Source organism: Triturus cristatus, chromosome 1_2 (genome assembly GCF_964204655.1).
Source record: "Triturus cristatus chromosome 1_2, aTriCri1.1, whole genome shotgun sequence".
Taxonomy (NCBI): Eukaryota; Metazoa; Chordata; class Amphibia; order Caudata; family Salamandridae; genus Triturus; species Triturus cristatus.
Window position 1 is genome coordinate 48,905,440 of NC_140580.1, and position 27,342 is coordinate 48,932,781.

The following is a 27,342-nucleotide window of genomic DNA, read 5'->3' on the forward strand; positions in this document are numbered from 1 at the left end:
GACGGAATGTACCAATTGCCACATATGGGATGGAAGTGCTGGCCCTGAAGAAGGACTATAAATTGAACGTTGCAAGCAGGTAGACTAATTAGAAAATCCTTTGGGATACCCTCCACTATTGGCAGTGAAGCTTTACACTTGGAAAACAGAGTTGACTCTTTTCTAGATTCAGTGTGAAAAGTTGAGCTTAAAAGGTCTTGCATCTCTAACCTAACACGCCCAGAAGCAAGATTAATACCTGCTTTATGCTTCAAGGACTTACTTTGCCTTTAACATGATATACAATTATATTAAGAAAAAATGCTCCCTGAATTTTTGTATAATACAGGGAGAGTGTGGGTATAGCAAACTATCTGATATTGATTGCAAGCCCCATACTGAAGAGATATCACATCTTTAGTTTAATTTGCTTTAGTTTGATTTTTTTTTTTTTTAAAGGAATGTAGGGAATTTTTGATTGTTATGGTAAGAAAAGAATATCAAAATAACTATTTTTATTATTATTATTATTATTATGAACTGTAGCATTGAAAAGAAAGATCGAAGTATTTAACAGAGTTGTTTAATACATTTTAAACAGTTATAAGGGCTATTGAATATCTTTTTATGCTACAATAGATTGAGGTGTCCTCCTATGTTAGAATGTTCTAATGACATTTGTATATTTGGAGTGCCACATACACCGTGGTTGACCTCAGAATCATGATGGGCTGCCTGTTTTCTCGTTATACAGATACCTCGCTACTAGAAGCCCCAAAAGAAGCAGAAAATAAAAAGATAAAAGGACAATATTAAAAGCTACCGGACTTATGAAAAAAAAGCCTGCACTCACACCTAGATATGCATGCTGCCTTTAAAGTTAAAATTATGTGAACTCCAAAACGTATACATGTTTGTGCAAGTTGGGTATCTTAAAAACAATTATGATAAAATGCAAAACATGAATCAAACATCATCTGGCTCACAAACAATATTCAAGCAACTCTTTGCACAATGGCCAGAGTTTAAACTTTGAGTCCTAAAAATTAGGAAATAATATTCCATCCTTGTGACTTGCAAATGTCTCAACTGTGACACAATTAAATAATATGGAGCTGAATTCCTACTTCACATTACATTTCACTGAATCAAGATAGCAGAAGTGCTTTAATGAGTTCTTTCTGACCTGTCATGGTTTCACCAAGGCTTTCTATTTGATCTGTCTTCGAAGTATATTTCGGACACGGAGTTGAATTTCTTGAATCCCCAAGTAATACATCAGGCTCAGCAGTCTTAGTTCCTGTTAAATAAAGACAACATTTATCATTTACACTTTAACAAACAAAATACTTGCATACATAAAGACAACTTTACTAGGGTGCCTTGATATTTTCAATGGCATTACACTAACAAATATAAAGGTATGCAAGGAACGCCTAAATGTGTTTAAGAGATGTAATTAACTAAGTCGTATATGATACATAGGTTCAGGAATAGAACCTAAAAGGAAGACATACCTGGGAAGGGGAACAGCATAACATCTATCAGGTGTAATATAATGAGCAAAAGAAAGCAAACTAACATTAGTGGCTCGGAAAATTTTAACCAAGTATTTCTATGGACACCATGTGGGTTGTTTGGGTGAGGGTACGTTTGTGTGCCATGTGAAAGTGTGTAATCTGTCTTTGCCCAGGCCACTTTGTGTTTTAAAACATCCTAAGTAAAAAATAAATAGGATTATTTATGTATTTATTAATTAGACACTAGAAAGGTGATGGTCTGTAGGTATGATCATGTTTTACCTTTGTGCTCTGATCTTGCGTGTTTGTTTGTATCTTAAAAACTGCTGCCGGGCTCACTTTCGTCCCGCCTGAAGTCACGGCCAGGCATAGCGCTGATTGGTGGTTGGCAGCCAATCAGGGGCCTGACAGGGAGGAGCCAGCTGTGCCTAAGGTCATTAAATGCCTGCCATTGCACGGACCAATCAAGCAATCAATCAATAATTTTTAAAGCGCACTACATACCCGCGAGGGTTTCAAGGCACTGAGGATGGGGAGAGGGGGATGCTGTTGCTACTGGTCGAACAGCCAGGTCATGAGTTGTCTCCTGAAGATTAGAAGGTCTTCGGTTTGTCGTAGAATGAGGGGAGGGTGTTCCAGGTCTTGGCGGAGCGGTAGGAGAAGTATTTGCCTCCGGCTGTGGTTCTACGGATGCGTAGGACGGTAGCCAGGGAGAGGTCTGAGGAGCGGAGTTTCCTGTTGGGTACGTAGAAGGAGAGCCGACTGTTGAGATAGGCTGGGCCGGTCTTGTGGAGTGCCTTGTGTGCGTGGATCAGGAGCTTGAAGGAGATTCTTTTGTCGACAGGGAGCCAGTGCAGGTTCCTCAGGTGGGGGGTGATGTGGTCGTGGCGCGGGACGTCAAGGATCAGGCGTGCAGAGGCATTCTGGATTCTTTGCAGTCTTGGTGAGCTTGGTCGGGGCTCCGGCGTAGAGGGCGTTCCCGTAGTCGAGTCTGCTGCTTTCTAGGGCCTGGGTGACTGTTTTTCTTGTGTCGGTCAGGATCCATCTGTAGATCTTGCGGAGCATACGGAGGGTGTTGAAGCAGCTGGAGGAGACTGCGTTGACTTGTTTGGTCATGGTGAGTTTCGAGTCGAGGATGACTCCCAGGTTGCGTGTGTGGTTGGTGGGTGCGGGGGGTGTTCCCAGCGACATGGGCCACCAGGAGTCATCCCAAGCTGAGGGGTTGGGCCCGAGGATGAGGATCTCCGTCTTGTCTGTCTGACTGACTGACTGAAATGCTTATAAAGCGCACGAATGCCGCGGCGTCTTGGCGCTGTGAGATACAGAGGAGAAAGAAAGCAGTGGAGCAGTTAAGTTTGGGTAAAAAGCCAGGTCTTTAGGCCCTTCCTGAAGCTCATTTTAGATTTTTGGGCGCGTAATACTGGAGGTAGCGAGTTCCATATTTTATCCGCCTTGTAGGAGAATGACTTTCCTCCCCATCGAGCTCTGTTTATTCTGGGCTGGCAGACTAGGTCATGATTGGCTGACCTCAGCGTTCGAGAGGGTACATAGCGGGGCAGTAGATTGGTGAAATCGTCAGGTCCCTTACCATGTAGGGACCTATGTACCAAGCAAAGAGCCTTGAATTGAATACGGCGCCTGACCGGGAGCCAGTGAAGCTCCCGAATGGCTTTGGATGTGGGGTGGCGTTTGGGGAGGTTCAGCAGCGCCCTGGCCGCCGCATTCTGGATTGCCTGCAGTTTGGACAGTTGTTTTTCTCCTGCTCCCAAATAGAGGGAGCAGGAGAAAAACAACTGTCCAAACTTCAGGCAATCCAGAATGCGGCGGCCAGGACGCTGCTGAACCTGTGTCTGTGTTCAGCTTCGGGCGTCAATTCCATCTTAGAGCGTCCAGCAAAATACGTGGATACGTTTCTCAAACCCCTCATTTGGGAGACCCCAAGCTACATCAAGGACACTATGCAAGCCATCAACATGCTTGAAGATCAACCCTTTGATGAAGAAAATGAGCTTTTAGTTACATTGGACATCGTGAGTCTTTACTCCAATATCCCACAACAAGACGGTTTGGAAGCCCTAGAAGTTTTTCTAGAAAAAAGACCAAGACCACACATTGTACCAACTCTGGCAATATTAAAATTTGCGGAAATTTGTTTAAAACACAATTTTTTCAAATTCAATGATATCCAATACCTGCAAACCATGGGTACTGCTATGGGTTGTCCATTTGCGCCGGAAATGGCCATAATGTTCATGGCATTATTTGAAGAAAAGTGGATATACAACAACAATCCCCATGACGGACACATCAAAATGTGGCGTCGGTATATAGACGATGTGTTCATGCTCTGGAGAGGTAATATAGATCAATTACATTCTTTCTTGACATGGCTAAACGACAGAAACCAGAACATCCAATTCACCATGAATTCAAACAAAATTGAGATGAATTTTCTAGACATACTGGTGAAACATGAAGAAGGCCGTCTATACACCACACTATTCACGAAGAAAACTGATAGGAACACCTTTTTAGAATTTTCAAGCTTCCATCAACGAAATCTACGAGAAAATCTACCATTCAGTCAATTCTTAAGGATAAGACGCAACTGTTCAAAAAAGGAAGATTATTTCAAAAATGCGGCAGAACTCTTGGAAAAATTAAAAACCCGCAGCTATCCTAAAAAACTCCTAAAGAAAGCGATGAAAAGAGCCTGGTACACTCCACGAGAGTCTCTCCTCACCCCAAAGGATAAGCAGGACGACACTCCATTGGTTTGTGTTACTACTTTTTCAGGACGCACCAACGAAATACAAAAAATCATCCGAAAAAACTGGAATACAGTGAAAGACTTGCACCCATTTAACCAAACACCTATCTTTGCCTTGAAAAAAAACACAAGCATAAAAGAAAAATTAGTACGAGCAAATACCAACTTGCCAAAACCTGAAACAACACTACGTACTCTGTGGTCTATGCCACCTATAAAAGGCCACAGAAAATGCGGGAACTGTACTTCATGTGAAAGTACCATTGAGGGTACCAAATTCATATATGGGATGAAATTTGTAAACCACGAAAACTTCACAAACTGTAACACCCATAATGTTGTATACTGCGTGGTGTGCCCGTGCTCTTTAGCATACGTCGGAAAAACATCACAAGCCATAAAAAACAGGATCTCCCAACACAGGTCACGCATCAGATGCAGGACACCCAATGCACCCATGGTGTCACACTGTACCGAAAAAAATCATGGACCAGATGAAATTAAATGGACAGTATTACGCCATATAAAAGGAAGTAACATGGAATCACGCCTGTCTAGGACAGAAGCCAGAATGATAATGTTACTGAATACAATGGACAATGGCCTTAACGAGATGACAGAACTCGGGAATATAATATAACCACCTTAAACTCAAGCTTTGCCTCCATCCACCACCAAGATCATACCCTAACGTAACTCACGAAAAAAGAAGATAAGAGTCGAAATACCCTTTAAGAGGAGAACCAAATACTATAAGATCACTAGCCAGCAATACATCTGCTCTGATACCTCAAGAACCACTTGGGAGATGTAACCTTGACGATAATGTGGTCAGATAACAATACCGGCATTTATCCATTGCTATCCGGGAATTGGAAAACTTTATTGTTCCCCCTAAAACTAATTCCAAACAAGATTAACGCCGCTGTCAGCTCAACATACCGATAAAAAGAAATTTACACAAGCTAAGTTGATAGAAGACATGTGTAAATAATGGGTCGCTTTGAGAGTACACTCGGCTAAACAACGGAGCCATTTCACACGATGCTTTATTGTTTCATTAAATGAAAAAAACACACTCTACCATGGTTACACGGACGCTAAAAAATCCCGCTGTCAAATGACGAGAGCCCAATGAAATCCCAAGTAACAAACCACGCAATGACGTAGCGACGTCATGCACCAGTCAAGTTACGAGGACGAACCAACCCAGGAAGCGCTGACGGCTCCACAGCAGCGAGAACGCGAGGATTACGAAGAACGAGACCGCGAGGATCACGAAGAGCGAAAAAGGAACTTCAAGCCTTCTCCCTCTGAAAAAATCGTAAGTTGCTTTTAAAATAACGGAGACTACCGTTCACATTAACTTCACGGCGGTGTCCAAAATGGTGTAAAAGAGAACTGACCCATAGCTTACACCGAGTAATACTAACGCATGAAGCAATATAAAAGTCAGAACCAGGAGCTATGGAGTACGCTGTACAGCCACTACATAACTTAAAAAAAACCCCTCTCCCCTTGAACACGGGTGTTGGAGCATGCAAATAAAGGAACAGAGGACTGTCAGAATAACAACCCAAACATGACGATTTTTCCCCCCCGCTCTTTTTCAGAAAACTTCAACCGGCTTTTGGAATCCATTTAACAACAACATAAGAAATAACAGCAAAGACACGTACAGGCATCCTCCATCGATTTGGAAAACAGCCTGGTAGGTGCCCACTAACAACGAGGCAATAGAGCATAAACTATTCTAGCTTTTTGCCTAATGAAGCACTAATACAGACACATTTACGTTATTACAGGCCAAGAAAATACCTCCGGTTTGAGCCACATAGGCTAAACAAGAATATAGGTACGTAACTTTGATCATGATTCACCAGATCTAGCATAACTTACACGATCGCACACCCTAAATAAGGTTCACTGTTATTTTTGCAGGAGACCGGCAAGATCACATGTCCATATCACAGCAAAGCAAGCCCTGAAGAAGACCTTTCCACGACTTTGTAGGTCCATACAAAGGTCGAAACGCGTAGGCTATATATAAAAACCAGTCTAGCAGAGATCCTGAAAAAACAGGGACAGTGGAAACAACTTCCTTTTTTCCCTCCCCTAAATAAAAGGAACCTAATTAAGATAAGGTTACCCCTTGCCTGAACATCGCAAACTTTGTTACTGACTCTGCTCAGGACCAGCAAAATCTAAATATCTTGAGGAACAATTAGCTTAAGGCCCCAAGGGTATAGAATATTGGACTTTTCTCTTATGAAAAAACTAACGGTGTACAACTTAGCTACATAAAGTCATATTATTTGTTTTTTGTATATGTCTGTGTAAATAAATGTAAATATTATGTACAGGATATTTGTGTGAATAGCAAAAAAATAGGAGCCTATTGTTGTAGAGTTTACCCTGTATATAGAAAATTGTGAAAAAAGCAAAATGATATTGGTTCTCTCAGCCAAATAAAAAGGACTGATGATCAAATATTACTTGTGATTTATGGGTTCAGAGGTAAATATATGTTTATAATAATGTGTTCAGCTTAAGGCGGCTATCCTCCATCCAGTCGGCGACAGCCTTCATTCCCTGGTGGAGGTTGGATTTGGTGGTGAGGGGGTCCTTGGTGAGGGAGAGGATCAGTTGCGTGTCGTCAGCGTAGGAGATTATGTTGAGGTCGTGATGTCGGGCGATGCGCGCGAGGGGCGCCATGTAGACGTTGAATAGCGTCGGGCTGAGGGAGGATCCCTGCGGGACGCCGCAGATGATCTTGGAGGCTTTGGATCAGAACGGGGGGGGGGAGGCAGACTCACTGGGTTCTGCCGGAGAGGAAGGAGGAGGTTCAGTCCAGGGTCTTGTCTCGGATCCCTGCGTCGTGGAGTCATGTGCATAGTGTGCGGTGGCAGACGGCGTCGAAGGCGGCGGAGAGGTCCAGAAGGATGAATGCCGCCGTCTCGCCTTTGTCCAGTAGGATCCTGATGTCTGTGGCGGCGATGAGGGCGGTCTCAGTGTTGTGGTTGCTGCGGAATCCTGACTGGGAGGGGTCCAGGATGCTGTAGTCTTCGAGGTAGCGGGTGAGCTGGATGTTGACTATCTTCTCGATGACCTTAGCTGGGAACGGGAGCAGGGAGATGGGCTGGAACTTTTTGAGTTCGCTCGGGTCCGCCTTGGGTTTCTTTAGTAGGGTGTTGATCTCTGCGTGTTTCCAGCTTTCAGGGAAGGTCGCAGTCTCGAAGGAGAAGTTGATGATGCTGCGCAGGTGGGGTGTGATAGAGCTGCCGGCTTTGTTGAAGATGTGGTGTGGAAAAGGGTCAGATGGCGAGCCGGAGTGGATTGTGCCCATGGTCTTCATTGTGTCTTTGATGCTCATGTTGGCCCAGGTTGTCAGGGGTTCGTGGTCAGTGGGGTGTTTGGGTTCCGGCATGTTGGGGCCTGTTAGGGTCGTCCAGGTGGATGTCGGTGATCTTGCGGTGGAAGAAGGTGGCGAGGGAGTCGCACAGGGCTTGCGACGGCGGGATGTCGTTGGCGTTGGAGCTGGGGTTGGAGAGTTCCTTCGCGATGTTGAAGAGCTCCTTGCTGTTTTGTGCGTTGTTGTCGAGGCGGTTTTTGAAGGAACTCCTCTTGGCGGTCCTGATGAGGTGGTGGTGGTTGCGGATGGCGTCTTTGTGGGCTGCGCGGCTGTCCGGCGATTTCGCACTGTGCCATATGTTCACCAATTTCTGGCAGGTGCGCTTTGATGCTAGGAGTTCCGGGGTGAACCAGTTGGCTCTCTTGCTGGTGTCTTTGAGGGCTTGTTTTTTCAGCGGGGCTAAGGTGTTGGCGCAGTCGTCCAACCATCGTCTGAGGGTGTGCGCACCAACGCCGGGGTTGGTCGGTGGGTTGAGTGCGAGGTTTGTCTGTAGTTGTACTTTGGTGATTTTGCACCAGCAGCGACGTCGCATGTGTAGTGTGCGGTGATGTGCGACGGGTTTCCGGAAGGTGAAGTGGATGTAGTTGTGGTCGGTCCAGGTCGGTGCGGAGACGTGGCTGAAGGAGACGTGGGGGCTTGAGGAGAAGATGGCGTCGAGCGTGTGACTGGTGATGTGGGTCAGCGTCGTGACGAGCTGTTCCAGTCCGAGGTTGTCTATCAGGGTGGATGAGTTGTTGTCGTTGTTGTTCTCCAGATGGAAGTTCAGGTCTCCGAGGAGGATGTAGTCGGTGGAGGTCAGTGCGTGCGTGCTGATGAAGTCGGCGATGGCGTTGCAGAATTGTGGTTGGGGTCCGGGTGGTCTGTAGATGAGGGTGCCTCTCAGGGTGGTCTTGGGGTCCGTGTGGATCTGGAAGTGCATGTGTTTGGCGGTGCTGAGAGTGGCGTCGGTGTTTGTTGAGACCTTGATGGTTTTCTTGTGGACGATGGCGATTCCTCCTCCGACTCCGTTGGTGCGGTCTCTGCGGGCGATCTTGTATCCGTCGGGGATGGCAATGGCGATGTCTGGAGAGGAGGCTACGTTCAACAGGAAGGCGACGTCGGGTGATGCGGTGTCGAGTAGGTCCCAGAGCTCTACGGCGTGTTTGCGTGCGGAGCGGGTGTTGATCAGGATGCAGCGGAGCTTGTTGTGTTCTGTCGTGGCGTGTGTCTCTGCGTCTTTGATGCAGGAGAAGCTGCAGTTCTGGCAGGCAAAGGGACCGTGGGTGCCCTTTGGGGTGGCCCTGTAGCAGGTGGGGGTCAGTCCTGGGTTGAGAGCGATGAGGGTGTTGACGTCGTATTGGAGTCGGTCGTCATGGCTGGGGCGGGGGCCAGGGGCTCTGGCGCTGGTCGCGGTCCGGGCGCGGTCCGGGCGTGGACGGGTGCAGACGGGCTTGCCTGTGGCACGCCAACGGCGCGCCCGCTGCGTGCGGCCGCCATTTTATGGGAAGGTGGGAGGGAGGAGCAGCTGGGAGGCAGGGGGCAGCCAATGGGCGCGGGGAGGCGGGCCGTGGGGGAAGCAGCGGTGGGAACGGGAGCTGCGAGGCGGGCGAGCGGGCACAACAGGGGGTAAACTGGGCAGCGGGGCACGGGGGCACACAAGAAGGGACACAGAAAGCAAACTGGATAGCGGGGCATGGGGGCCCACAAGAAGGGACACAGAAAGAAAACTGGGCAGCGGAGCACGGGGGCACACAAGAAGGAGGACACAGAGAGCAAGCTGGGCAGCGGGGCACGGGAGCACACAAGAAGGGGACACAGAAAGCAACTGGGCAGCGGGGCACGGGGGCACACAAGAAGGAGACACAGAAGGCAACTGGGCAGCGGGGCACAGAGGAGCGAAGGGCATGAGATACTCGGCGAGCGCAGGTGGAGCTGCAGCGGGGGAGAGACCTACCTGGCAAGGTCAAGGGTCGCTCTCCTCACCGCGCAGCAGCCGCTATTTTATGGGGAGGTGGGAGGGAGGAGCCGCTGGGAGGCGGGTGGCAGGGGGCAGCAAATGGGCGCGTGGGGTTGGGCCACGGGGGAAGCAGCGGCGGGAACGGGAGCTGCGAGGGGGCGAGCAGGCACAACAGGGGGTAAACTGGGCAGCGGGGCACACAAGAAGGGACACAGAAAGCAAACTGGGCAGCGGGGCACGGGGGCACACAAGAAGGGGGACACAGAGAGCAAGCGGGGCACACAAGAAGGGGACACAGAAAGCAACTGAGCAGCAGGGCACAGGGGCACACAGGAAGGGGACACAGAAGGCAACTGGGCAGCGGGGCACAGAGGAGCGAAGGGCACGAGATACTCGGCGAGCACAGGTGGAGCTGCAGCGGGGGGAGCGACCTACCTGGCAAGGTCAAGGGTCGCTCTCCTCACCCCGCAGCGGCTGCAATTTTATGGGGTGGTGGGAGGGAGGAGCAGCTGGGAGGCGGGTGGCAGGGGGCAGCGAATGGGCGCAGGCCGTGGGGGAAGCAGAGGCGAGAACGGGAGCTGTGAGGGGGGGGCGAGTGGGCACAACAGGGGGTAAACTGGGCAGCGGGGCACGGGGGCACACAAGAAGGGACACAGAAAGCAAACTGGGCAGCGGGGCACGGGGGCACACAAGAAAGGACACAGGAAGAAAACTGGGCAGCGGGGCACGGGGGCACACAAGAAGGGGGACACAGAGAGCAAGCTGGGCAGCAGGGCACGGGGGCACACAAGAAGGGGACACAGAAGGCAACTGGGCAGCGGGGCACAGAGGAGCGAAGGGCACGAGATACTCGGCGAGCGCAGGTGGAGCTGCAGCGGGGGGGAGGGGGGGAGTGACCTACTTGGCGGACGCAGTGCTTTCAAACAAGCTGAGTGCACATTACCTGATGCTTCTCTGTAGAGCTCTGCCCGCACTGTTTTTACTGTTTTTTACATTTGTGGTCTGACCTTGCGTGTTTGTGTGTATCTTAAAAACTGCTGCTAGGCTTCCTTTCGTCCCGCCTGATGTCACGGCCAGGCATAGCTCTGATGGTGGTTTGCACCCAATTAGGAGCCTGACAGGGAGGAGCCAATTGTACCCCCTAGTCATTAAATGCCTGCCGTGGCGCAAGATGTGCCGCTGGCGCGCCAAAGGCATGCCCGTCTGCACCCGTCTGTGCCTAGACGACGCCAGACATGCTGCCGGTTCCACCCTTATAAAACGTTTGTATGCACGGGACGACCTAGCAGCTATTAGAACATCTGTTAGGTGTCCCTCTAAAGGGTCCCTTTTTTTGCACACACCGTGGTTTTAGCTCTCTAACAGCTGCAATTTCTATACCCCCGCCCCCGCCCCTGCCCACCGTCAAACTCCTTACTTTAAACTGCCGCTCGCTCGTTAAACACTTTGTCGAAGTGTCTGACTTAATTCAGGATGAGCCTCCTGATATCCTCTTCCTTACTGAGACATGGCTGACTGCAAACACAGTGGCAGAGCCAAGATTGGCCCTGCCCATGGGGTACACTATTAAGACATTGAACAGAGGGGGCCGGGTGGTGGCACTGCTATTATTTTTAAAACTGGCTATACCTGCACCCTGACTAAGGAGGTCATTGTGGACTGTGAATGTGCACTTTTTAAAATTTCCTTTAACGCTAACTTCACTTTATCAGGACTCCCGATTTATCACCCCCCAGGACCCTCCAAAGACTTCAGGGAAGCCCTAATTCCAGCATCTGGCCTACTAGCCGCCAGGTCGGCTAATTTTAGCATTATTGGGGACCTTAATCTGCACCTAGAAGCAAGTCAAGACAGCGAGATTGGCAACTTCCTTGCGGACCTGGCCACTTTCTAACTAACACAGCGCGTCCCCAACAGCACACACGCAGCAGGGCATCTGCTGGACCCGGTTTTCTCCAATTTACCTGCCATCACAGTTAGCCTGCCCCTCCTTATGAGCTGAATTTGCCACCATTTGGTATTTATGACATTACAGGGAGTAGGTACTCCGCAAGATGTCCCACGGAAACCCATCTGAAAGCGCCCCTGGCATAAGCTGGATGCAGACCACTTTTCGCGACATCCTCCTCAGTCAAACACCTAGCCTCCCAGACAACCCTGAAAGGGCTGATAGCATCCTTTCTGAGTGGCTCATACTTTCTCTGGACTCCCTTATCCCCGCAAAGCTGTCCCGAAGTCGCAGATCACAGTCTAGCCCATGGTTCAACGGCAATCTGGCCCAGGCCAGGAAAATCTGCAAAGCCCTGGAACGGGCATTGGGACGCTAGCATGATCCTGCCTTGAAATTACAATATAGGGAAGCCATCAAAAAGTACCACAAATCCACCCAGAAAGAAGGAGCCAATTATTTTGCAGATGAAATAAAAAATAGCAGTAATCCTGCAAGGTGTATCTTCACCTTGCTTAAGGATCTTAAATCCTCAGGGCAACCGAACACACCTCCCCTTTCCTCTAACCAGCAATGTGAGGCTTTCGCCACATTCTTCATTAAGAAGGTTGAAGACATTTATAAAACCTTTCCCCACACTTCAATTCGAGTAGGCCCCCAGTCCAGCGCCGCCCCTTTTCTCACAGTTTTTCCTGCGCTTTCCCAGGAAGCAATGCACACTGTTTGTAACAAACTTAAATCTGGCTCACCAGCTGATCCCTCAAACCAGATCAGTTTCAGAAATTCCTACCTCAGCTCCTTTCTCCCTATTGTGATATAATAAATCTGTCTAAGTCCTCTGCTATAGTCCCCATTGACTGGAACACGCCAAGGTGATTCCTTTACTTAAAAAACCTACTCTGGACGTTTTGAAGCCGGAGAACTACCGTCCTAGCTCCCTTATACCTCTGGTATCTAAGGTCACCGAAGCCTACATTAACTCCATTATCACCACTTTTATAGAAGCTAACCATCTGTTAGATTCCTCCCAAAATGGCTTCCAGCCTCGACACCGCACTGAAACTGCTGTTTTGGCTTTTAGGGAACATTTGTGGAGCACACTAGATGAAGGGCGGGCCTCCGCATTGATCCTTCTGGATCTAAGCGCTGCCTTTGACACAGTGTCCCATCAGATTCTTTTGAGGCGCTTGGAGGATATTGGCATTGGTGGCTCAGCCCTGGACTGGCTCTCCCCCTTTCTATCTGAGAGATTATTCCAAGTGATCGCCCCCCCCCCCTTCTGCTCTCAGTCACACACCGTACGCCAAGGTGTTCCTCAGGGCTCCGCTCTGAGCCCGCCTCTATTCAATATTTAAATCCAACCCCTATCTGCATTTGCCAAGGAGAGGGGCCTAACTGTGGTCTCCTAAGCTGATGACACACAGTTAGTGGTCGCATTATCTGACAACTCTGCACAGGACTTGCTCAAATGTAAAGGGAGTTTAACAGCTATTGCGGATTGGATGACATCTAACTGTTTTCAATTGAACGTCAGCAAATCAGAGACTCTGTTGGCAGAAAAAAGACCATCTATGGAGTGAGCGCTGGTGGCCACCCGCCCTTGGTCTCCCGCATGCTCCCAGACAGTCAAAAACCTGTGTGTTTGGGTTGACTCTGCTCTGACCTTTCAGGCTCAAACTAAGGCGATAGCTGGAGTTTGCTTCAGCCTCCTGCGCGGTATTAAATCTCTACTGGGCTTTTTCGATGCTAACACCCATCAGGTTATTATCCAGGCCACTGTACTATCCAGCTGGATTACGCCAGGTCTCTATATCTAGGGGCTAACAGAGCTGAGATACACCGCCTACAAAGAGCACAAAACACTGCAGGCTGGATGCTCCTCGGCCGGCCGAGAACCTGCTCTATTTCTAACGGCCTTAGCAGACTACACTATCTCCCAGTGGAGAAACGCATCAACTTCAAAGCCCTCTGTATCTCCCATAGAATTCTGAATGCCAATCCCCCAATATTTTAGCTGATCTCATGCCCTCATACCCACCCGCCCGTTGCGCTCTGCTGGTCAGCACCTGGCGGCTGTTCCTCGAGTCAAGAGAGCAAGTGCAGGAGGGTGTTCTATCCGCCTTCTTGCCACTAAACTCTGGAAATCCCTCCCTGTGAGCATCAGAAGCATCAAAGGTCATGCGTCATTCCGAAAAACAATTAAAACGTATCTCTTTCCCAAGTAATCTGCTTCCCTCTCATTCACTCTCTCTGCCCTTCTGTTTGTTTGGAATCAGCGCTGGGACGCCCCTTTGCTGGGGCAGCTATGTGCTTTATAAAAGTAATACCATAACATAACATGTCAATCAACTAAAAACTACCAGATGCAGGCCACTGAGTGTGTAAAAACATTTTACAGGCTTTCCTAAAGCTCAGCAGATCAGGTATTATTTTAATCCTTTCTGGGAGTGAATTCAACATTTGTTGTCCCAGTACTCGGAGTTTCCAATCTCCCTGAGGAGTCTAACTCTGGGGACTGTCCGGAACATCTAGTTTTGATACCTTGGTACTCAGCCTGGTATGCATTCAGATATTTTATCTAGCAGATAGCAGAGGTGAATCTCCTCCTGGCATCTGAACAAGAGATGTCAATTTAAACCGCATATGTTGTGACACTGGAAGGCAATTAAATGCATTAAGCCAGCAGTAACACTGTCACATTTCCCAAGGTGAAATAAACGACTAGCAAACATGTTTTGAAGCAATTGCAGTCTGGCCATCCAAAACCTTGGTAGTTCCAAAGCAAACTTGGAAGTGTTCAACATTAAAATTGTACATGATAAAGTTAAAATAAAAATTCAGCTTAATAAGTATGAAAAAACACATTTTTTAAAAGAAAAGCTGAACTGAACTAGGAGAGCCCTCAGGGAGTGTACAGGGACAGAATGCATCTCCACAAAAGTGTAGGTCTCTCACAGCTCCCCGGTACAGTTAATAAACCTGGAGTGGTGTACCACTCCACACAAAATTCAGTCTCTTTCTCGTGAACATGGGGAGTTTGGTTTTGAAGCTTTACTACCTTCACTATTCAAAATATGAGAGTGGTGTGTGTGCAGAATGTATCCTAGCTTGGGTGACGTCCAGCTTGAATATGGCTCGGGTGGGTTTAGTGCGTTAATGTCTCGTTATGAATGGTATCTGCACATGTGTGTTTCTAACCTAAATAACGTTTGGTGTTGTTGAGCCCACAGGAAGACCAGAGGACCGTCATTTTGGTCTTCTTGTTTAGGGAGTTAACTCAGGGATAGTGAGGAGGATTTGTTTCACATGGTCTTGTTGGAACTTATGATGAGCTTGCGCTTCTTTTCATTGATTTGGGTTGTCTCATATGTTGAGGAGTATTGTGTGAGGTGTGAAATGGGATATCACAGTATCTGATCAGTCGATGGATACTGGAAGATTGCTGTTAATTGAGGGATAGGACAGAAAAAATTGCACCTTGCCTGCTGCCTTTGGGGTGGCTCGGGCTGTCAGGAGAGAGTTCCCGGTAAGCTAGGAGATACACGGAAAAGCATTCTTTATGGATTTGATGGAGGACTCACCTAAGAGATTGTGGTCCGTAGTAAGATGGTGTTGGTGATGACAATGGAGGCAGCAGCAGTAAAATCATAGAATCTGCCTGTAAAGTGTGGGTCTCGGGGATCTGTAAATGAAGATGGGAGCCATGGGCTATGATGTGTGAGCTATAAACATACGTAGAGGGATTTGAAATTTCATGTCTTTGTAGTGGTGATAGTTGTACAGTGTGTGAGAGATGTTTTTGTCTTATATACGAAATAATAAGAAGCGTTTTTGAGGCACCTGGGTAAGTATTCATATTACCTCTTAAGGCTGATTCCAGAGAGTCTTTGAGGCACATGGCTTCCTTTTCTTTAGGCCGTAATGAAAAAACTGAGGCGGCTATCAGAGGGCCTGATATAAAAAGAAAAGATACATGAATAATGCATTTGCAGACAATGTTGTTTTATTAACTTGGCTGTGAATGTAGGGCTATCCTTTCATCTGTGTACTGGAAAAGGAATGAATAAGGACGCCAAAAGTATGAAAAAAAAACTGCGTTGCCCAGCACCTGGTCCAAGGTTATGCAGAAGAAAGTTTTTGTAACGGATGCACCACAAAACAAACTTACCTATCGATAATGGAAGATCTAATAGCTACCCCTCCTTTCTCCTTACAAAGAGACCCACTAGTTGCACCTCTCTTACATATTCTACTGACCCATCGCCAGGAAAACAAACGGTGTAATGAACAAGGAAGGCAAGGTCAGGGTTCAAGAACAATCTGACAATAATCACTTAAAAGACTACATTTCCATATGAAAGATAATTGTTGTGAGATACAGAATATTGGCTGTTTAGACGGTTGTGTTTCTCTTCTCTCTCTCTCAAAAGAATACACCAACACACTGTTGTTTGTTCTCCCATTCAAGTCGAATAGCCTCATCTTGGTGTAGTACGCCCTGTGCAATATTTTGAACCAGAAGAGTATGAAGCCTGCCCTGATCGGCACTTCCCCCGGATAACGGCATGCCTCCCCCAGTTATCTTCTTTCAATATACTGATATCTTCTTCATATCTATCTCTTTAGCGAGGAGGGGTGTACTGTTGACTAGCAGTGTATTGTATATTGCTGATGGCATGTCGATGTAGTGGGGCACCCAGCACTCTAAATCCTAGGGGGGCTGTCCTTTGGAATATCTTCTTTCAGGGCTATACAGTCACACAGGATGTGCTTAATTTGTAGGTGTTGCAGGTATTGGCTCCTGGTTAACTCATATTGTGACTGGAGGTCTGCAAAGGCTTTCATGCCCCCATCTGTCCATACGTCCCCCAGCTTCAATATACCCAGGACATCCCATTTTCTACTTCCTTTGATGCCCTGCAGTGGTGCAAATGCCTCAGTTTCACAAAGCAGGATTTCCAGGTTGAGTATGCCCTGGCGACCAATGAGTTTTGTGGCCCCACTCCATGCCTTAACTGTCATCGCCGTCAGGGATGACATTGCTGTCAGTTTCCTCTTACTGCACACCTGCCTGACGTAGCCCCTCCATGTGTTCATGGCTCTCCTATCTTCCATTAGCGAGGGCTTTGTCTGTTCCATGAACAACCAGACGTTAATGACTACCAACTGGGTTACCCAGTAATATACACGTAAGTTGGTTACTGCAATGCCATAGTAAGCACTGTCAATGCTATTCACTGCGCTTCGCTATCCCAGAACAGAAGCCTGGTTATGGCATTAACCAGCATAAAGAAAAAGTCAGCAATCTCAAAAAGGGAGTTCTGAAGAATATATAGAAATTTAGGTAAATATCTAATTTTGTAGAGGGTTGCACGGCCCATACCAGCTAGAGGTCTATGCTAGTGCCCCACATCTCTTTTATATGTGTCAAGCTCGGCCCAGATAGTTGTCAGAAAAGAGTTGCCTGTCTTTAGTAACATATATACCTAGATACCAGAACCCCCACTCTCTTCGCTGGGTATTGGGCATTAAAAGTCTTCCATGGGTGTCCACCCTGCAAGCGGGTAGAGGTAGGATGTGTCCAAGTTTATGTGCAGTCCAGAAAATAGCCCAAAGATCTCTCGTATTCTTTTAATGGAATCTTTCAAATCTGCAAGGTTTAATAGGATGTCAACCATATCTAGCAAGAAGACATTCTCTCAATCGTAGTCCCAGCGCAGTCCTCAGACCAGGGTGTCATCTAGTTGGCTACCAGCTCCACTGCGATAGTGAAGAGCAGGGGGGACATGAGCAGGCCCGTTTTTGCTACCCTCCTCAAATCAAACTCCACCAATGTTGTGCCTTTCCCCCAGACCCGGGTCGTAGGGTGGGTATATAGCATCAGAATTCACACTAGGAAGGAAAAGCCCATCCGTTCCACCAGTGTCAATATGTAAGGCCATTCCAAAGAATCGAAAGCCTTTGCAGCGTCTAGTGGTAGGAGCACTGCTGGCTCTCAATGTACTTTTCATGCGCCAGACATCCAAACAAGCATCTGAGATTATGCCTGGTTGACCTGTAGAGCTTGAAGCCCGATTGATCAGGTGCTACAGTGATACGAATCACTTGTATCAGGCAGTTTGCTAACACCTTAGCGAGGATTTTTGTTTTAATGTTAAGTAGAGAAATTGTTCAGTACGAGGAAGAGGGCTCTGGGGGCTTCCTCTGGCTGTGTATTAGGACTATGGTCGCCTAAGGTCTCTGGGCAGTTCATTCCCTGACCTAGGCTCATAGAGCATTGATTGACAGCAAGTTTACCCTTAGTGATCTTGAGTGGTCCCAGGCCTCTGGCACCGCTATCTACATTCAAATACATAGCCGACAGCAAAGTGACAGCCTAGGACACTCTTGAATTTGCTATTTTTTTTGCTATTTGATTCTTTTTTTATTATTTCTATAGTGGCAATTGCATATTTCAGACCCTGAGACACGTAGGTATTCAACCCATGAGATGTTTCAAGGGGATTCTTCCTAAAGTATTTTTGTCAGAGCTTTATTGAATTTAATTTAGAACTGCAGATTATCGGATTCCTGGGTAGACAATATCAGTTCCTTTCATGACATCTCTTTCAGCTGTAAATGTTGCTCACTGCTCAACAGACAACACCGCGATGAAACATGCAACATTATCAAAATAATAGTATTTATTTTCATATAGGGTTTGTTTGAGCAGCTGGTACTGTTACTTAACTTAATGGTATTTAATTTATCGACATCTGAAGAATGAAAGCCTTGCTGGGATTCAATGAGCAGTTTTGTTGGCACTTGGTAATGAAGCTTTCTCCGAATTATTATTATTTTTTTTTTTAAACAGACTTTATTAGGTCACAAAACAAAATGCAGCCAATCCCCTTCCCCCGTACTCCGCCCTCCAGCCAAATCAGAAAAAGCTTTCTCCGAATGATGTTCAGGACTCTAATATGAAACAATCCTCCAATGGGCAGACATCTGAGATTTCTTCTGTGTATTACAAGATCGCCAAACGTCCTTAATCCACAAATATTGCTGATTGCACATTTCTGTAAATGATTTATTTTGCAAAACAGTATTTCTACCATACCATATTAAACTAGGGATCATTCATGTACTTTTTGAAAAATGGTCCATTAGATGATGAGCAATTTCTATTATATTCAGAAACAGGTGGGAAAAGTTAAGTTGGCTTTCAAAGTCAACCACACATTCCTCACTTTCTCCATGTGGCCAGGGGATTGGCCAAATTGTAAAGACAGCCACACAACAAAACGATGACTTTGTTGCAGTCCAGGTGCAGGACCTACTTTTTGTCATCATTAAGCACAACTAGTTGATGAATCAGTGCTGCAGTCTCTTGAGGCACGGCATCACTATGTTTTCTCATCAGTCTAATCTCGCAGATTTAGAATAAACATAACATTGGCAGCATATAGGTACACTGGCCTAGAGTCTTGCATCACCAGTGTGGCGAGAACATATGGGTCTCTCTCTGGTGGAACGTAAGCTGGGCTAACAGATTCAGTAGCACTATAGCATAGCATTATTCTGGTATCTCATTATATACATTTCTTCTACATCCTACCTTATAGTTCATACACCTTTTGTACACCACATCCTCAATATATCAAGTAAAACAAATGTATACAAGGTTGGATACTTTTTAACTTACAAATTATTCTATTCATATTAAAGAAAGTATTTTAAAATAACATAAGGATTAAAATCAAAAACAGGAGTCAAGCATGGCAATTATTACATTGTAGGCCCTTAATGTGAGATTGAAAGTGAAACTTCACCTAGAGAAATCAAGGCTTGGTTGATTTCCTTCATCACATTGTTGTAAAGTTCCTTCTGCCAGTCCTGTAAAAGCTTCCACTCCTCTTCAGAGAAACAAGCAACAACTTCGCAAAATGTAACTGGCGCCTGAGAGAGCAAGTTAAAATCATGTTAAAAATCTTCATAGCATTAACTTTGGATGACAATTGAAGGTATGTGAAACAATACATTTAAAAACAAAACATCTGGATTTACAAATGCCTTTTACTCAAAATAATTATGAAGTCATCTCCAAAGGCTATATGAGTTTCTACAATTAATCTATGCAATGAACACGATTTAGAAAGACAGAAATACATAAACCACAGTCAACTGTGAACAACTGACATCGCAAAAAACTATGTGCACTCCGGCGCATCTGAGTTGCACAGGGGGAAAAGTTATTCGTGTGGAAACTGATTTGCACGTGGCATCTTGACCGCTGACATAATTTGCACATGTGGCAGAGACAAGAGTGTAGCTCATGAAGAGAGCGATGGGTGCGTTTCCCAAATATCTGTGCACATCCCTCATTCACAAATAATCACACATTTGAGCGTGCTACCTTGGCTTTCCCAGTGGGAGCCCTAGCCAGGTTTAAGACTGAAGAAGGGAATACAACAATGTAGACAAATCTTTTCTCTGCCTGCACTGCCTACCTGGATCACCAATGCTAAACAAGGCAATAGCAATGTCAATGCAATCTTTTCATTTTCTGCCAGGCCCTTTATTGCCAGTGCAGAGAAATGCACTTTCTAATCCACTTGGGTGGAGAGTGTGCGGAGCCTGCTGATCCATCTCCCTTCGAATAGTGGCTCATGGAAGCCAATTAATTTTATGGTTTGAATCTTTTTATTGTTTTGAAAAAACAAAGACTACAGCAACCACCTACATCCACAGGCTGGTGGAGGATAGTAACTATTTCAAAGGTGAGAGATAAAAAAAGGGGGGAGGGGTAGGAGGAGTGGAACAGACTATAGAATAGAAAGGGTATAAGAAAGCTTGACAGCAAGAGGTGAAAGTCCCCACCCTTAGATGCCTTACTGTTGTGGCTGCCCCACACAGCCTATCCCAGTGAATCACCCCTCCTACTGTACCACCTGAGTGAGGCAGAGCACTCGTAGGTATATTGGGCATGTCAGTTCAATAAATTTGCCCGCTAAAAATCGCATGGTCTAACTCCATGTTCTATCAAAGCAAGGTAGTGTACCCGTAACTTCCACCATCAATGTTTCCATACACACAAGTTCCCACATTCTATGTAGCCAGTCCAAATCGGTCAGGATTACACCAGGGCCCCATCTGGATAAAAGGGTCTGCTTGGCTGCTCCCAGGACCAGAGCGATTGCTCTTCCACTACAGGATCGCAGGGGGAAGGTCAGAGCGTTAGGCAAGCCCAGTAATATGTAGATTGGAAATCTGGGTATCTCCGTCTCGTAAATAGTGTCAACGTCCAATAGGACAGTAGACCAAAACTGTTGGATTTTGGGATAACCCCACAATAGATACGATAAAGTACCTTCCTGTCAGCATTGTCTCCAACACTGTGTGTCCCCTCCTGTCCTCCACTGTGCCACTCTCACAGGAGTTTAGTACCAATAATGTGCAATTTTGAGAAACATTTCCTTCCCCGCTGTACTACATGAGGTCGCCCTTGCTCTATGTATGATATCTTGCCATTCCCTTTTAGAAAACTCGCGTTCACATTCATTCTCCCATCGACGTTGCGTTGGTGATTTAGCATGTTGGAGGCGTGCAGTGAGAAAGGTGTATATATCAGAGAGCAGTCGCTTATCAGAGTGGCGGGTAACAAACCACTTCTCGAATTTTGTCAATGGGAGGCTGGCGTTTGGACGTTTGTGGGGTTGTGTGACCCAGTGTCTCAGGGCAAGATATTTCCAGTGGGCATCAAGGGGCAATCCATAACCGGAACGAAGCTCCGTGAACTCCATCACTCCCTTTTTGTCGAAGAGGTCTCCCAGTATCTTACAATAGGCCTCTTGCCATTTAAGGTAATTGTCCCCAGTCTCCGCCAGGAGATACTCCGGGTGACCGATTAAGGGGGTCAGGGAGGAAGTCGATGTGGAAAGATGTCTTTTTTCTTGCACTTTGTCCCAAGCCCCCCCACTGTCACCCTGGTTATGGGTGAGATATATACTCCAAGAAGCCAACATTTTTTTGGGAGCCACGCCACCTTCCACGCATGTCACAGGGACTGAACGGTCGATAAAACACCTGTGCTTTCCGGATACCGTTCTATACCATTCTATCATGTAGCGGAGCTGAGCCGCCTGATATCTTTCTAGGTGAGGGACACCCAGTCCCCCATCTGTTTGCTTGAGATACGTCTGGCTGTGAGCCACGCAAACCTTTTTCCCACCTCATATGAAGTCATTTATGAGATGTTGCAATTTGGATAACACCGAGGGGGGCGTTGCAAGGGCAACATCTGCATGACATGTAAGATCCAAGGGTGTAAAGTCCTTTTGACCGCAGCTAATCTACCAAGACAAGACAGTATGTTTAGTTTCCATTTCAAGAGTTATGATCTGGTAATGGCAAGGAGGGTAGCGTCATTTCCTTGGGCTGTGCGTTCAAGTGTGAGGAAGATTCAGAGGCCCAATTATGACACTCCGTCGGAGGCCCACTTGAAGGAGTACATGTCTGATAGTGGTAGCCTGTCTGTTCTGGGGATCATCAGGCTCAGAGCCTGCGTTTTCTGCAGGGTGACCTTAAAGCCTGACACCCTGGCGAAGTATGTAATTTCTTGCGGGGGGGGGGGGGGGGCAGGGATGTGAATGGTTGTGTCAAAATTAATAACACATTAATAAATAACACATCACATGCATATCTCGGTGATACCAGCGCACTGACGAACAGCAAATGAATTTAAAAGCGGCCGGCTCCTTATTTTTTAAGGATGGTTTTTTGTGAAAAGGCAGTTTGTCATTTTACTGCCAGCATGGCCCTCCCCATTATACATACTATTCTTTGCATATTAGGCTCTGTGTGCAGTTAAAATACATATACATTTGTGAAGCATACTTTTACTTTGCAAATGTGCAACTGCATATTATTGAATTAGATACATAGTTGTTTTTAAATTAAAACCAATTGTGAATTCATAAACATATACTTTACTGAACACAGAACATACAATGCTTATTCTCATTTCACAACTCACCAATTACATCATAATCAGACGGTGCCACGCAAAGGTCATGGAAGAGGTACTCAAAATTACTTTCTCAAAAGTAATCCGTTCCTTTTCAATCCTTTGTAGGTCTCGCTATAGGTGGCTAAGCTGCCTGACTGAACACGTCATCAAAACTACGAAAAATACACAGAAGGTTTTGGGCCGCTCACTTCAGCCGCCATTGGTTTGTTTGAGGCAGTCCCATCCAGCCACTGATTTGCTTTTAGCCACTGCTTCATTAAAGTGTTACTCAAATTTTGGATACATCCAGAGGAGTATTTCTTACTTGCTGTCATGCTCTTGACTATTAGAGGTATTAGTACGTCTGAAGCATGCTTCCTATTGCAGTGCATGGACGGAAGGTTATTGTTCTTGTGCACAGTAATTGTAGGCAGATGTTTTGGGATATGGCTCACGAGCTGCTTCCAATTCTCAATTCTCCTTCTGCAGCCCGTTGCTTCAGCCATGTGGCAGTGCTCTAGCTCTCCTTTCTCAACTGACAGGGAAGGAGTGTCACAGGGAGAGGAAGGCACAGCAAAAGGACAAAAGGAGCATGCTGCCAAATACAGAGTGGTGCAGAATTTGGTGGCCATCTAGGAATGGTATAACTGTAACAAGATTTACATTTTGTTAATGTTGCCTTACCGCTGGGTTTTCACCACCAGACTTTCCACTAGCCAGCTCTCCTTCACTCAAGGCTGTTGAGATGACTGGTTCTCTAACACACTGTTTACAATATCCTCAGCTGAGGATAACCTGTGGTTAGCAGATCCTAAGAAGGACTGAAGGACCATACGGTGCTGTGCATAATGCAAGACTGTGGACCTTGGCAGACAGCTCAGGCAGGAAGTCCCTCAGCACCAGCTGCAAGAGCTATAGCTCTCCAGGAGCCTTCGTTAAGCTTGCAGAAGCAACATCAGGTGAGGCTAGGACAAGATCTTGAAATCAAGCATAAGTTTTTGACAGAGATCATCTCCAGGTTTGGCTGTGGATTTGGCACCAGGACAAGGAGCACGTTTTGTGGGGGTTATAGCTAAGGTGCAGTCTTGAGCATAGTTAGTCTCAGTCAGCAACTTCAGAGATGGATGATATTATACTGAATGTGAAATGATATTATTTGCACTTTATGGTTGCTGAGCGTGAATTTAGACTAGCCCAAATGATTCAAGGCCTCCTGCTTTTGGATGTTCAAAACCGAATGAACAGTAAAGCAAAAGCTGTCAATTCACTGAAGAACAACTTTGCTTAGTTTAAGTGCAGGACAGAGATCCCTTAAGTTGGTATGATGGGACATGCCTTTTTTGAATTCGTTGCCTAACAGCAACATGGCAGAATGCAAAATGTCACAAGTCAGGCACTAGGCCACTGACAATGAGGAAATAGCTTTTGTCCATTATCATTCCTAAACACATCCACTTAGAATGGTCAGAAAGAAATGGTAGGAAGTAGACTGTTGTAAATTGCAATCTGGTAAGTCTTGTAAATTACAGAAAGTGCCCCAGAGGCGCAACAGACTTGTGCGCCCGCTTTGTGTGCCCCCAGGGCACTTTGGTGTTACAGAAGGGGCCGCAGAGCTTTTGCAGCCCCTTCTGTAATACAGATAGCGTTGGTACACATGTAGCACCAGCGCTATCTCAAGAGGGTGTTCCCTCATTTGCATGGGGATGTGGGCGCCCACACCATATTATGGACGTGGGGGCAAAAGCAAACAAGCTGTTAGGAGGCGCACTGAAAGGGCAACACACACAAAAAATGCACTGTCAGTGCGTCCCTGAGGGCAACCCTCTTGAGGTAGGAAAGGGGATCCCTTGGATCCCCCAGACATCCCCTTGCAGGAGGGGGCAGTCACTTACTGCACCCACCTGCAAGAGTATCTCTCATCCCTTTTGAAAGTGCAGACAGGATGCCCCTTGCCCTGTGAAACACATTATTATAATACAAATTATAAATAAAAACTTTATTATTAACAAAAATGCTTCGCCTGGTAGGGGCAAATTTTTATTTCCCTGCACGGGCTAACACAGATTGGTCCCACCTGGAGGGAGCATGCAGAAAGAGCTCTTCCGAAGGGCAGGAGCAATGCCGGCTCCCGAAGTATGAGGGGAGCCTGCTGGTGCCATGGGGGCAGCCCCCAACCTGCTGCAAATAAAACGGGCCACAGGGAAGGGGCTAACCAGGGCTATATTAGGCTCGGGAGGAGAAAAGAAACCCGCCTCCTGCCTTTTAAGTTAACTGAGGCACTGGGGGATGGTGCCCATTAAGGCTTGAGGGGCCACAAGTCCCCCTCTCCTTAATATATATGTATTGGCCCGAGGGATAGGGTTTCCAAGGCCACTATTGGCTCGTTGAGGAGGGTTGTTTGCTCTCTTCCCCTTAATTAAAAAGAAAGACCCCGGGATTGGGTGCCTGGGGCCACAGTGGCCTGGAGAGGGGGGCTGTAGGCCCACCTCCCCTATAATTAGACTTTGGCCCCTGGGGATCGCGCGCCTCCCCCCTAAAATAAATGATTTTGGCCATGAGGGAGGCAGTCCATGGGGCCTCTTGTGGGGTCGGGGGTCCCCATGCCCCCTCCCCTATAATTTGTGTATGGCCCTGGGGGTGGGGTCCCTGGGGCCCTCCTCTAATATAAATCTTTTTGGTCCCGGGCATTGGGTCCCTGGGGCCTCTACAGGTTCAGGGAGAGGGGCAGGGTGCCCCCCAATAATATATTTGTTTACCTGAGGGGGATGGGGTCCCCGGTGCCAATAGCGGCTTGGGGATGGTGGTCTCGTGACCCCCCCCCCCCCCTTCTCTTGGCAGAGAGCTGGCTGTCTGCGGGGGGTTGATTGCAGGGCTATCCCTATGCTGCAGTTATATATATCTCAAGTAACTATAATTCGTAGCCCAAGGTAACTATAAATTGTGAATGTCAAAAAAGAAGAAGGGGGGGGGCAGGAGATAGTTGAAGGTCCAGTGCCCGTGCTCCAAACTAACCATGGAGTCAACAAAGAGAGGGCATTGTTCCAAGGTGAGTGGTGCCGATAGTCACATGCTCACTACAAGGAGAAAAACAATGGGAAACGGATAGAAGGGGAAGAATACTAGGTCTAGGACTCAGTGGGGGAGAACAAGTCTGGTCTCTTGTAGCCCTCACACACCCCGAAGGATGTCATGCTTCATCATTAGGCAGTTGCTCCTCGTCGGGCCGGCGCTGGAATGTCCTACGGGTCCACCGAAGGGTCACTTTAGCAGAGATCTTTTGAGAACTGCTGGTTGGTGCATGTGTGTATGTGAAGAGAGTCCTAAGTGAAGGGTGATATGGTGCGTGCAATGCATTAAAACTGTCTAATGGTTACCAAAAGAAAAGTTTTAATAGAGAGGTACCCTTGGCAGAGTAAAAAACCCATAGGTTGAGAGTTACCCAAATAGGCGTAATGTGCCAAGGTAACTATAAGGTCATTGTTTTTCTCCTTGTAGTGAGCGTGTGACTGTCGGCACCACTCACCTTGGAACAGTGCCCTCCCTTTGTTGACAACTATAAATTGTGCCCTCGCCATGCACTGCTACTTTTCTCACATATTTACATCACTCATGACATTGACTATAACAATAGTGATAATATCACTGCAACTACTTTATCTTAAAAGTCAGAAACTGGCGGTTGGCATGCTCAGTCCAATTACCGTGAACTTACTGTGAGACCCAAGTAACGAGACTTGGTCACAGTAAAAGCTCAAGAACATAGTAGTAATTTGAGCAAAAGTCCTGTTGGACCAAAGAGGCCAACCCCATTTGCTACAGTGCCTAAATAAGAAATAAAAAGCCTATAACTAGGCAGGCCACGTCATTTAGTAGGTGCATGCACCATGCAGGTGGGCACACATAAAATAACGCAGATGGTTTTTTTCTCTTTATTTGCTGATCTGAGTTGGGTTGGTAAAAAAAAAAAATACACAAAAGCTCTTTATTTAAGCCTGGGTGGGGGAAGTAACAAGGGAGGGCGCTGGTGGGGGAGCAACAAAGGGGGGGTGGAGCAACAAAGGGGGTGCTGCACAGGGAGGGCGCAGGCAGGGGAAGCAATATTAGGGTGTGGAGGCGAAGCAACTGGTGACAGAGGAGGGCCTGGGTGGGGTAGCAACATGGAGTGCACGGGGGGGGCAAACCAATAGAGAGAGTGGGGGTGGTGAAGAGAAGTAACAAGTAGAAGCTTGGAAGCCAGCCAATCAAAAGAGAGGATAAAGAGGCTATGCTACATAAAAGGGGTAAACACAAGATTGACAAGTTGGGACATGAATAAGAAGCAGGCAGATGAGAGTGACAAGAAAGTCAACCAATGGTAAGCAAAGGACAGTGATGGAGCAGGGTTTCGCGTAAATAAAAAACCTGCTCAGATTAAACCCTTGGTAACATTATTAACAGAGTGCTGTGAAGAAAATTTGAATAAAATGCTAACATGGGGAAATGCTTTTGAGCATGTGTAAAATGAACGTGTATACTAATGCATGAAAACTAGGCCGCATTTTGCTAATCAGTAATTAATAAAATTGAATAAAATAGAAGACTAATGCTGGTTTGTGCACGTAAATAATATCCTGCTATGAATAACACAGGTTGTGCATGGGTTAGTGCAATGCTGGGATGGTGCGCTTTGAAATCACATTTCAAGAAAATAATAAATGTTTGTGTTTTGTTCATCGTAGAGAAACAAGCATTGGTCTACACTTCTGCGTGCCAGTATGGGGTTAACTGTTGTAAACGGGAAAAGAATTAAA

General features: G+C 46.7%; 1 protein-coding gene across 4 annotated transcripts in view; it reads right to left on the minus strand.

Annotated features, from left to right (window-relative positions):
- The window catches only part of LOC146866742 (uncharacterized), a 146,592-nt gene that overhangs the window by 84,348 nt on the left and 34,902 nt on the right, over nt 1–27,342 (minus strand). For 3 of the 4 annotated variants that reach the window (XM_085601002.1, XM_085601031.1, XM_085601011.1), the window contains exons 2-4: nt 19,377–19,503; nt 15,427–15,516; nt 1,166–1,279 (exon numbers count right to left, since the gene is read on the minus strand). In XM_085601002.1, coding sequence (XP_085457128.1) covers nt 1,166–1,279; nt 15,427–15,516; nt 19,377–19,503 — 331 coding nt within the window. The remainder of the gene's footprint in view (nt 1–1,165; nt 1,280–15,426; nt 15,517–19,376; nt 19,504–27,342) is intronic. The other variant, XM_085601021.1, reaches the window with a different exon arrangement.